The sequence below is a fragment of the Pistacia vera genome, unplaced genomic scaffold, assembly GCF_008641045.1.
Source record: "Pistacia vera cultivar Batoury unplaced genomic scaffold, PisVer_v2 Contig620, whole genome shotgun sequence".
Classification (NCBI taxonomy): domain Eukaryota; kingdom Viridiplantae; phylum Streptophyta; class Magnoliopsida; order Sapindales; family Anacardiaceae; genus Pistacia; species Pistacia vera.
In genome coordinates, this window is record NW_022196469.1 from 46,276 (window position 1) to 58,654 (window position 12,379).

Here is a 12,379-nt window from a genome sequence, read left to right on the forward strand (position 1 = left end):
ATTAATTAATTATATATGATAAATTGATAACCTTAATAAATTTAATTACTAGTTAAATATCATACTTAATCATTATAACATTACATTTAGTTAAATGATTACTTAATTAATTATAATTTTATAACATTACTTAATTAATTTTAGTATATTAATTATAGCATTACATTAATTGATTACTACTTAATTAATTGACTTTAAGTTATAACATAATTTAAATAGTAATAATTGCTTATATTAGAATTTAATTAATTATAGCATTACGTTATAGATTTATAGTATAATTACTTAATCAATTATACATTTTATATAAACATTAGTACAAACTCAATTAAATGATTAAAATTTTAATTAATTTAAATTACATTAAATTTATAGTATGATTACTTATAATTAATTCACTATAACATTACATTATGTAATGATTATTAATTAATTAACATTCACTAATTAAATAATTACTTAATTGATATGTCATTATATATAAATATTATAATTACTAATTTACTACATAAACATTAGCATAATACTTAATTAAATGATAAGAAATTTAATTAATTATAACATTACCTTATAAACATTTCATTATAACATAATTAAGTCATTACATTATAGTTAATAATTACTCAATAAATTATAATATTATTATATTACATTATATGTAATCACTTACTTATTATAGCATTACATAGTTAAATGATTACATAATTACATAATTAGTTATGAATTTATAACGTTACATTATAAACATTAGTAATTTACTATATTATTACATTACTAATTAACGTTAAAAATTTAATTAATTATAACATTACTTAATATTTATAAATGATTACTTAATCAATATAACTTCATTATAAATTAGTATATTAATCAATGATTGAAATTTAATTATTATATATTAAGTTATAGATTTATAGTATGATTACTTAATTCATTATAACATTACATTATCTATTATATTATGATCATATAATTATAAAACATTACATAATTAAATGATTACTTAATTGATTATGACATTATATTATAAACATTAGTAATTTACTAATTTACACAATACTTAATCAAATATTATAATTTTATTAATTATAACATTATATTATAAATTTATAGTATGATATTTAATTAATTATAACATTCTATTATAAACAATTACAATACTTAATTAAATGATTAAAACAATTAATTAATTATATATTACTTACATTAAATAGTATATTACTTAATTATTATAATTACAATTTACTTGTAGTATGATCACTTATTTAATTATAACATTACTGTGTTTCTAATATTAATTTACTAAATTATATTTGGTATATTATAAAATACCCAATTACAATTATAACATTAAATTATAATTAACTATATTAATATTTATATTTTATGTGAATTGTGATGATAATTTTTTGTGTTTTGGTTTTGATTGACGAATTTTATGTGAATTGTGATGAATTGATTGAATTCAAGTGTTGCTTAGAGATTACAGGTTATGAGTTACATTGGACACAAATGAATAAATAATGAAAATTTGTTAGGGGTGTATTTGTAAACTTATAAGGTGTTTTTGTTATTTTTTAAACTAATAGGGGGGTAATTGATTTTTTATAGGGTACCCTGGAAAGGAACCAGAACCTGCATTTTAGGTTCCGGTTCCTTGAATTGAAGAACCTGCACTGTGCGGTTCCGGTTCTGGTTCTCCAGGAAAATGCAGGGTACCCGGAACCGCTCACCCCTAAGTCATCACCTCAAACCGCTCGAACAAATAAAGCCAATTTTTGTATCACACACGTCAACAATTATGCATCAAACAGCATAATAAACTTCAACACATTACATCAAAACATAAAATCAAACTTTTAGAAAAGAAATTTTGGAATCATAAAACTACTGGGAAGGGACAAATGAAAGCTTGAACAAATTTCAAAAAGGGATCAGAAGACCAACTTGTCATTAGAAGTCGCCAAAAACCTCGTCATTCATCGAAAAAAGTCCTTGTCAACAACCCCTAACCCCTATCGTTAACACTGTATACAAACCCAAAACCCTAAACTTGCAAACCGCCACTCCACTGCCAGTCAACCTCGCCGTTAACACTCATCGGTCGCCGTAGATAATCATTAGAAGGCAGTCGAACACATCAACCAAAACCAAGGACGTAACCAAGGTTCTGAGTCAGTGGATTCAAAACATCAAAGTTGATAAATTTACAATAAAATATATACTGAAGTAATAAACATAAAAAATGTACTTTTAAAAGTTATATATACTAAATTATCAATTATACAATTGTCCTCGACGATTTTTCATATTCTGAAAACGTTGCATAATTGCTTCATTGACAACTCCATCAAATATCTCTCTCTCAATATATGTAATAAGACAATCATTTAACAATTGATCTCCCATTCGATTCCGTAGTCCATTTTTCACAATCTTCATCGCAAAAAATGTTATTTCAACATTTACAGTTGCCACAGGTTATATCAATGCTAATTTCATATCTAAAAAGATAACAACACAAACAAAAACACCCTCTTTTTCTACCCTATACTCCAACCAATTTGCATATTCTCTAAACCAAATGGGATTAAAACGACGCATTAAATTCTCAATTGCTTACTTTTTAAAATTATAATTGTATGGTTGGCAAGGTTCTTTTTGCAAGTATGTTTTTCTCACTTTGTCTCTATCATTAAGATGATATTCTAAAATTTTAATCCTCAATCCAGGATCTGTAGGAAGACTACTCAAGTTAAGCTTAACATATGTTTGTCTTGAACTAGATTCCATAGGCTCATTGTAAACACTATCGTGACGCCTTATGTTTTGTTCAATTGACGGTTCCTCATTAGAAAACTTTCTTTTGATAAAAAACTTGTCCATAACTGAAAAAATAAAAGAATTTTTATTATCAGAAATATAATTTATTTGCAATTACAATTAGAAAACAACACAAATTTATCAAAATTCAGCTCATAACTTAGGTTTTTCAAACAATTTCTACTAACCTAATAAAATTCAACTCATAAACCCATGAAAACTTATCAAATCTAACTCTAAATATCAAGCAACTAACCAATATATCGAAATTAAACCAAATCCCCAAATCTCTACAACTTAGAGTTTCATCAATTCTTTAAACCATATTCAAAATTAACTCAATAACTAACCACAATGTATCAAACCCAACTTAAAACAACAATCATACCTCAACATAAACAAGATTAAATCAAAACCCACATCAAAATCTAGGAATTATTTCAAACTCATTTATTAAACTCAACAAAAACTCATCATTCATGATCTTTCATCAATTAAGAAAGCTAAAAGAAAAAAATTAATTTTAAGTAAAAAAATAAAAATAACATTAGTGTCATCTTACCTTGTAATCCAAAGGAGTAGCCTTTTTTGAGTATACAACCAAAGGAAAAATATAATATGAGAGAAAAAGAGAGAAAATAAAGAAAAGATAAAAGTTTAAAAAATATTAATTAATAATTTATTTTGTGGGGTCAACATAAAGTTAAGTAAGGTTAAAATTGTAAAACCTATAAACTATAAATACTTTTTTAAAATTTTTGAAAAATTCAATAAATTCAATTGAACCCACAAGTCAATATGTGGCTACGTGCCTGACCAAAACTCTCAAGTCTCTGCTTCAAAAACACACAAAAGTCGAATGACTTGTGCGTTTCTTTTTCCTTTTCTTTCAACTATCAACTTTAATGGACACGTGCCCAAGCCCTACACTTCAATTTCAAATTTTAATTATTAATCGACAATAATACCCTTGCTTTTAAGTGTCTTTTGACCATTATGCCCTTATACATCACGAAAACTACTAACGGACCTGACGATTGGGTGAAAAAATGGTATTTTAAAACTTTTTGGATAAGAAAGTATCGTTAAGGCAAACCTTGGGTGGGAAAAAGTCGTTTAAATAGGTTTAACACACTGGAGCAGTAAGTTTTCTTCTTTGATGTACTTTACACTCAACCCAAAAATGAACTTTTTTTTTTATTTTAATCATTTTCATTACATTTTCCATACCACTTTATAAATAAATAAATAAAAATGACCATGAAAAATACTCACATAATTCACACATGCAACTACGTAAATACTAAAATGAGTTTAGTTTTTGTACCTTAGATAAAGTTCCAAACTTTCAAAACCGAATCTCCTTCTTCTATAACCGATGCTGACCTTGCTACAATAGTTCTCCGACCTTTTTTAAGTCTTCTCANGCGTTTCAATGCATTATTATTTTTTTTAAAATTTTGAATTTGATGTTTTACATTGCAAGATAATCGATTTCTTTGATAAGAAAATGAGTTTAATGTGTGATGAGTGGTAAATGATTCCGGCTGTTTTCATTATATTTTGATATTAAAATAAGTTGTTTCTGGTTTTCTATTTGATGATTACATTGTAATGTGATTTCTGTTTTTTTTTTTAAATATAGAAATGAGTTTAATGTGCAATGGGTGGTGAATATCTTCAGTTGTTTTCGGTTTCCAAATAATAATTTGATGTAAAAATGGTGTTTGATGTTTTATGGGGTAAAGATTTTCGGTACTTTTTGTTGTATTAAGTTGCATTTTATTTCAATTTGATGATTACAATGTCATTTGATCGGTACCAAAATGAGTTTAATATGTAACGAGTTGTAATTTTTGGGATAAACAGGACGAGCTAAATGGGATTTTGAGAGACTATGTTGGCAGGGAGAGTCCACTTTATTTTGCAGAGAGGTTAACAGAGCATTACAAGCGTCCGAATGGTGAAGGGCCACTCATATACCTAAAGAGGGAAGACTTGAATCATACTGGTGCTCACAAGATTAATAATGCTGTTGCACAAGCTTTGCTTGCGAAACGGTTGGGTAAGAAACGCATTATTGCTGAGACTGGGGCTGGTCAGCATGGAGTTGCCACTGCCACTGTTTGTGCCCGTTTTGGTTTACAGTGTATTATATACATGGGTGCCCAGGATATGGAAAGGCAGGCTCTTAATGTTTTCAGAATGCGTCTTCTCGGTGCTGAGGTTTGTTATTCCTTTTATTATGTAGTTATATGTAGTCTTTGGTGAATATGATTTGTTGTCTATGTTTTAAAATATTTTTGTTGAATTACTTTCCCCTTGTAATTGGTTTTTATCGCTAATTCTCTTAATTGAGTTAACTTGTATTGATTATTATGATTGGAAACCTTGCGTTTTATGATACAGGTTCGATCAGTCCATTCTGGGACGGCCACGCTGAAAGATGCTACATCTGAAGCTATAAGGGATTGGGTGACTAATGTCGAGACAACCCATTATATATTGGGATCTGTTGCTGGTCCTCATCCATACCCCATGATGGTTAGAGAATTCCATGCAGTGATCGGTAAAGAAACAAAAAAACAAGCTATGGAGAAATGGGGTGGAAAGCCAGATGTTCTGGTTGCATGTGTTGGAGGAGGTTCAAATGCCATTGGTCTCTTCCATGAATTTATCAATGACCAGGATGTTAGGTTGATTGGTGTTGAGGCTGCAGGTTCTGGCATAGACACTGGTAAACATGCTGCTACCTTGACCATAGGGGAAGTTGGGGTGTTGCATGGAGCTATGAGCTATTTATTACAGGATGACGATGGGCAAATATTTGAGCCACATTCCATTAGTGCCGGGTAAGACTTCCGATTCTTTTTTGTTTTTTTCCGCCCCTTCTTTAATTTCATGTGTTCTTATAAATTTTAACATGTCATGCAGCTTGGATTACCCTGGAGTTGGACCTGAGCACAGTTTTCTGAAAGATGAAGGGCGCGCTGAGTACCATTCTGTCACTGATACCGAAGCATTGGAAGGTATGAATTGACATTAGATTTTTCCATTTTAAAGCTTCTGAGTTCTCATGGGTGGATTATGGTTACCAGTAGTTGTTTATGGTTCCTGTTTCCGTCATTGTCTTTCAAACTTTTCAAACTAATAACTGTTCTGCCATTTCTTACAAGGTATTATATGCTTAAGTTATTTACTTGGAGATTTGAAGTTCAATCTCTGAGGCTAAGAGAGTCAAGTATCAGTAGATTCATCTAATAGTTCACCTCCTTTTTCATATCCCTTATTACGTTTTTTTTTGCATGCAGCTTTCAAGAGATTATCGCAACTAGAGGGCATAATCCCAGCTCTGGAGACGTCTCATGCGCTGGCATATTTGGAGCAACTGTGCCCGACCCTCCCTAACGGGACAAGAGTTGTGCTTAACTGCAGTGGTAGAGGTGATAAAGATGTTCAAACAGCCATCAAGCATCTAAAAGTTTGATGGCGATGTTTGCACACAGCAATTTAATTCATTGGACTGCCAATGAATAAGTGAGTTATTCCGTCTTAAGGAAAAGCTCCATTAACATTGTACTAGTATTTTATATTTCAATTTTGTATTATAAGCTTCTCAGAATTATTCCATGAAATTTAGATTGGAAACGTTTTTCTGCTACTCATCTCTCCCTCTTCCATTTTCCTCTTTTGGAGTTGGGGAGAATAATATGTATCAATCTATTGTAGCTTTAATGAAGATGCATTTTGAGTAGAAGTGTAAAATCTCTCCACCGGACCCGCATATTTTTGATGTGCATTGTTGATGTTGTGCTCACTTCAATCTCCTCCATACGACACCGTATTCGACAAGAGCTACAAAAACATACATAGAATACTTTCACTGTGTATGGAATCTCTATCCAAAAGGACCAAAGCTAAGAACCCACATGTCTTCTTAATTAATTGTCAGAGCTGATTTAAGGGAAGAAGACATGTGGGTTTGGAGAATCTTAAGAAGAAGTGTTAATTTAACCCAAACCTTTTTAAATTATCAACAGAAACGTTGATAAATTTATGAAATTGCCCTTTAACTGTGCATTTTATTTCTGATGAATGATATTAATTCCTTGAAATTTTGTATAATTATATTTATAGAATAAATTAGAGGATAATTCAAGAATTCTTAAAAATTAGTCAACATTTGAGGGCTCTCTTGGTAATTCCAAAAAGAATTGAGTACTAGAGAATAACTCTCGTAGTGGTACACTACTAGAAAAAAGAATGGCCTATAACTTTGGGCCAAGATCTTAATGGGTTGACCTAAACCCTTAAGCCCATCATCAAAAGGGTCAGAAAGTAGAAGGCTTTGGAAATAGCCCAAAGCCACATTAAAGTAAGTAGTTGTTGGCCCAAGTAAAATGCCTGCCCTTTCAATGCAAGAAGAGGCGTTATACATTGGAAGTGTTGCATTCAGTGAATCAATTTTCAACTTGCCCTTCAACTTTTCCAAGAAAACTTTAATAGAATGAAACAAATATAATCCAAGGAACAAATTCTTAAAAGAAACCAAATTGTCCACATTGTTGTTACTTGTGTCCCTTCAAACATTCAAGGTTCTAGACATTAACCTTGTTTATTGGGACATTTCTCCCCTCAACCTCCTCAACAGATACAGAAAAAAAAAGCCTCCCTAATTACCCTGTATAATGTTCGTTTATAATCATCATTTATTTATTTTTATTCATCATTATCTACACCAGGATACTATTATGCTGGTCCATCTGACCAAAATCCAGCGAACATTGATCCCGAAAGACAGCAACCAATCTACTCCTCCGCGCTAAACACATACCGAACAATGTATTCTCTATCTCATCATCGCCGTTTACTTGATGAAATATGAACTCTCCAACCCCACTTCTCTCACTGCTTTGCCTGCGGTAAGGAAAACATGGGCAGCAAACAGTCATCTTCACAACGATATTTAACTTGTTTAACATGCACATGAGTTTCGAGATCTTTTAGGAAAAGTCAAAGCATATTCAACTGTTCCATTATTGTACTATAGCATATCTTCAAAGAAGACAAACAAAACGAGTCTGTATGAGATGCCTAAGTTAGGTAAGAGACAGATCCAAACCACCTAACACCAAACCTAACTGTCAACACCAATGATAAAACTTTTCTAGATAGTTTAGCTAGCATCACCTTGAGCTGCTCAAAGAATTGGTGGATGATTCTTCCCCTGATATCAATAAATTAAACAAAGGGCAAGTTTTGGTGGGTTATTAATCAAGATAACTTAACCGACAGTTCAAGAAGACACTACAAGAAAGGGTAATTCTTCTGCTATATTGACTTTATTACCATAAATTGTCCCTTACTTTCAGAAATGCTTAACATCTACTTCAAGTCTTGAGTAATGGTTTCACCTATCCTTCATCTGATACTCAACTCTAGTGCAATAGTGATCAAGTGCCACAAGAGGTTGGGATAAATTCTGCACTCCAGTTGTCATATTAATTCAGCTAAGATTGTCAAGTTCCTTATATGATATGCTAAGCCGATAATACATGTTATCCTGTGATAAAAATCCTCCAAGACATGTAGTCTTTATTTTGGACTCTTGACACAGAAACAAGGTTATATGAGAAAGAAGGCAAACAAACAACACTGTCTGTATCTCAGGTCCTAGTCAGCTACTTCAAAATCAAGAATGGTCAGAAGAGCATACTGGTCTTTCTGAAAACTGGAGCTATCAGCGAGTTATAAGCAAACATACTTAATACATAAGGAGCATGACTTATTACCTGGGAGTACAAGAATGTTCCAAGGACAGCGATTGCCGCTCCAAGAGCGTTAATTGGCTGGACAGGTGTGCGGAAGATGATGATTGAGGAGACTATGACAGATATACGTTTCATGGTGTTTCCGATGCTAAATGTCAAGGGAGAGATCTCGTCCAAAGACATGTAAGACACCTGATTGTATAGATGATAGAATACACTTTGAGCCGCCACCCACCTATCATGTAAGATAACAGCCACACAAATACTTCAGTTAAAGACAAGAAAGGAAAGAAATATGAAAAGAAACAGTATCACTATCATTAAAATTGAAATCAATTGTGTGCACAAGGTTAACACAAATAATGATTTAACAGTAAATGAAAAGGAAAAGGAAACATATGGCTTCTGAGATTATACTTGTTATAATTTGCTGGGCGGAATATATACTAGTTTCAGCAAACATGAAAAATAATCAAAACCTTAAGTCATAATTACGGAGTTGTTACTAAATACAAAAAGTCAACACAAAAATTTACTATGTGATATCTAGTCAACTGATTAGATGCAATTTTGATAAACAGCAGATGGATATTAATCGCTAAATCAATATACTCAATACCCATAAACTCATCCTAAGACAATACTTCCTTGTGCAAATGCAAGAAAATCATCGTGTAACAACTAGTAAATCATCCAACTAGTTGACCCTTTTTTGAAGTGCTAACCAAGCGATACACAATCCATCATCTTTAATGCTATCAAAGTGTCAAATGGACTTTTCTTACAGGGATTTCACTCTATACAATATATATCGTACAAGTTAAGCAGTCCGTCAAATAAAGAGATATTCAAATCGTGTGAAGATTTCCACATCAAAAAATGACATCAAACAAGACATAAGGTATTTAAGTTATTTGATCCAGGTCAAGCAAATTTTCGTAAAAGCATAATTTACCTTGTACCTTTAACAATCTTACGAACACAAATTAATTACATGCAGACAAATACAGTGCAACAAAACAATACGAGGAACAGAGGTAATACCAAATGAATTGCGGTCCAATTTGAGAGATGGCTGTTTGCCATCCTGCTGCCCACATCTGTGGTCCCTCCACAACTAATGCAAAGGGTGTGAGAATTATGAGAGATAACATAGAGAGACAAGCATAGTAGTTCATCCCACTAACTGACTTTCCCTTCATGCCCCTCTTTGAAAATATGTTCCGAAAGACAAATGCCAAGTTTGATATCATGGCCCCCATAAAACCTGAAATAGACAGCCACCAACCAAATTCAGTAAGCTGACAGCAACCCCTAAAGGCAGAACAATTAAAATTACGTTTCAAGCCCCTAATAACCTTCTCTAGTAACAGATTTTTCCACTAAATCAAACCCATGTGCTTCAACAGACAAAAATATTTCATCATTGCCTTGATATATTCATAAGAATAAAAATCTCCTTTGACACCTAAACCTGGATTTATGGTTAATGAAGCCAAATTAAATTTAATTTCTGATGTGAGAATTTCTTACACTAAGCACTTGCTCCATGCATTCATCACATCAAATGATTGCCAGATTGATTGACATCAATTGAGCATAATTTGATAGAGTTCGTATTTTCTCAATCCCAAATGATAAATGCCTAGATCACTAATTGGATTATTTTCTCTTTTTAAACCTTCTCAGTGGTAAAAGATAAGAATAATCAAATGCGAAGTTGACCAAATAACACAGATGATAAATCATAAACATGGACCTATTCCAATTTTCAGAAACAACAGAGATTTTTATTACCAATCATGTTGAAGTTCAGCTCGGTCACAGCAGCAAGAGCACAACCACCTATGATCGGAATAAGGGACAAGTACACTGGCACTGGGAAGCTCTCACCCAACAGAAACCTCGAAACCAAGACACTGAAAGCTGGTTCTCCACTCTTGATGATGTGGGTGAACGAAACTGCCACCTTGGACATACTCACCGTTGCCGCTACGTGCCCAATTGTATGTGCCACAGCAACCTGTTTGCACCAAAATTACAGAGCTACTAAGATCACAACATCTTCAACCCATCTGCTTACAAATAAATACTAAATCACAAATCCTAAGTATTAAAAATCCCCAATTCTTTGTTTCGTTCGGCAAGAAAATTCTAACAAATGGTTAAAATAAGTTAACTAAGCCAAATTTAAAATTTTCAGATCTTTTTATCTCAAACCAAGAAACAACAACATAAAATAATTAAGAAAAAACACCCAAAATCAAATCTTAATTTTCTTTTCCCTTCCCTTTCCCAGAAACCCTGCAACCAAACAAATAAAAATGTAATTATCTTCAACAGACAATTAAAACAAAAACCCATTAAGATTTGTTACTTTTTCATCTTGAATCAAAGACAAAACAACATAAAATATTTTTAAAAACCCACCAAAAAAATATTTTAATTTTCTTTTTCCTTCACTTTCTCAGCACCCAAACAAACAAACAAACAAGCTGTAATTATCTTTCGACTACCAATAAAAACACAAACCCACAAAAACCAAAACCATCACTTTCTCTAATTTTCATCACTTTTCTCACCAACTAAACAAATCCCACTTCCACTTACAGGAAACAAAGTCTTCCAAAACTCCAAATCCGTCTTTGGAGTCTCCGCAATTCTTGTTGCCCACGAAATCAACATCATCAACGATCCACAAGCCAGAGACAACGTTGAAGTCAACCACGGATATGGAAACGCATTCAACACCTTCTTGTTATATATATTGAACACCACGTTTAAAGCCCACCAGGTCGCAAAATAAATACCGATTTTGACCTTCTTCGCCGCCTCCGATTTGGCCACTTCTGATCCTTCAATGGGTTGCGATTTGTCCGCTTCATAAGCCTTGCATGTGATCACCGACTTCTGGGGTTTCTCAAAGCTTGAAACTGATGAAACGTGGAGGGGTTTAGTAACAGAAAGTGAAAACTTTGGGGTGATTTGCGGTAAAAACGGCGAAAGAGAAGATCGTTCTTGTTTTTGTGAAACTAATCTCTTACGAGAAACTGAAACCGACCCACTCATCGTTGGAAGGCATACAGAACTTTTGATCGAACAAATCATCTTGAAATCAAACGTTGATGCGTTTAAATCAAGAAAAAAAACTAAACTTGATCACACAAAAGAAATTAAAAAACAGTCTTGCAAAAAATATATATGATTTGTAACACAACAGAATCACTGAAACACAAACACAGAGAGAGAGAGAGAGAGAGAGAGGGTATAAAAGACCAAAGTACAAAGAAAGACCGAGGGAGAATTGTTATTGTTTGGAGTGACTTTTTTATTATGCGATGGTTTGATTGGCTTGATATGAAGAATACAAGAAGGAAAGATTGGCTTTGAAATCTACTAAGAAAAGATTAATAAATTTTGTTTTCTCTGAAATCTCAGTCCAAAAAACATATCTAAAATCAATGTTACCAAACAGACAATCAAGCCATGTGATTGTATAATATCTTTATAATTATTATGGTGTATTAAAGTATTTTTCATCAACCTTTCCTTTCCTTGTTATTATAAAAGGTAGAAAGTTGAGTCAGATGGTTTGCTTAGAAAGAGTCTGGTTCTGGTGTGGTGTGGAGTTTTGCTTTTAAAAAACACTTTCAACTCCTGCCAAACATATGTTGCCATTTGTTGACGGGCTACAGAGTCAAAAGTTCAAAACTTGTGTTTTGAGTTGAGTAACAACTACCCACTTCAAATTTTCAACTACTTCGGTTGAAGAGTAACAGAGGTTG

General features: G+C 32.3%; 2 protein-coding genes across 2 annotated transcripts; one reads left to right on the plus strand and one right to left on the minus strand.

Moving 5' to 3' along the window:
• Positions 1-4,486: 4,486 nt before the first annotated feature.
• LOC116110944 (tryptophan synthase beta chain 2, chloroplastic) lies at positions 4,487-6,310 on the plus strand. The gene is made up of 5 exons (XM_031397163.1): positions 4,487-4,516; positions 4,693-5,049; positions 5,233-5,675; positions 5,758-5,852; positions 6,135-6,310. The coding sequence occupies exons 1-5, from the start codon at positions 4,487-4,489 to the stop codon at positions 6,308-6,310; spliced, it is 1,101 nt and encodes a 366-aa protein (XP_031253023.1).
• Positions 6,311-7,338: 1,028 nt separating this feature from the next.
• On the minus strand, positions 7,339-12,119 carry LOC116110955 (glucose-6-phosphate/phosphate translocator 2, chloroplastic-like). The gene is made up of 6 exons (XM_031397172.1): positions 11,205-12,119; positions 10,392-10,617; positions 9,639-9,861; positions 8,616-8,829; positions 7,729-7,740; positions 7,339-7,679 (listed from the first exon to the last, which is right to left on the minus strand). Exons 1-5 carry the CDS (start codon positions 11,700-11,702, stop codon positions 7,729-7,731), a joined length of 1,173 nt encoding a protein of 390 aa, XP_031253032.1. The 5' UTR covers positions 11,703-12,119; the 3' UTR covers positions 7,339-7,679.
• Positions 12,120-12,379: the final 260 nt, after the last annotated feature.

Excerpts from the sequence above, each read along its gene's own strand:
- LOC116110944 (XM_031397163.1), top strand. The coding sequence starts at position 4,487 with ATGGGTGGTGAATATCTTCAGTTGTTTTCG. Across the intron at positions 5,050-5,232 it reads TGCGTCTTCTCGGTGCTGAG|GTTCGATCAGTCCATTCTGG; the intron begins GTTTGTTATTCC and ends TTTATGATACAG. Across the intron at positions 5,676-5,757 it reads CCACATTCCATTAGTGCCGG|CTTGGATTACCCTGGAGTTG; the intron begins GTAAGACTTCCG and ends CATGTCATGCAG.
- LOC116110955 (XM_031397172.1), bottom strand. The coding sequence starts at position 11,702 with ATGATTTGTTCGATCAAAAGTTCTGTATGCCTTCCAACGATGAGTGGG. Across the intron at positions 10,618-11,204 it reads TTTGGAAGACTTTGTTTCCT|GTTGCTGTGGCACATACAAT; the intron begins GTAAGTGGAAGT and ends TGGTGCAAACAG. Across the intron at positions 9,862-10,391 it reads GCTGAACTTCAACATGATTG|GTTTTATGGGGGCCATGATA; the intron begins GTAATAAAAATC and ends TGTCTATTTCAG.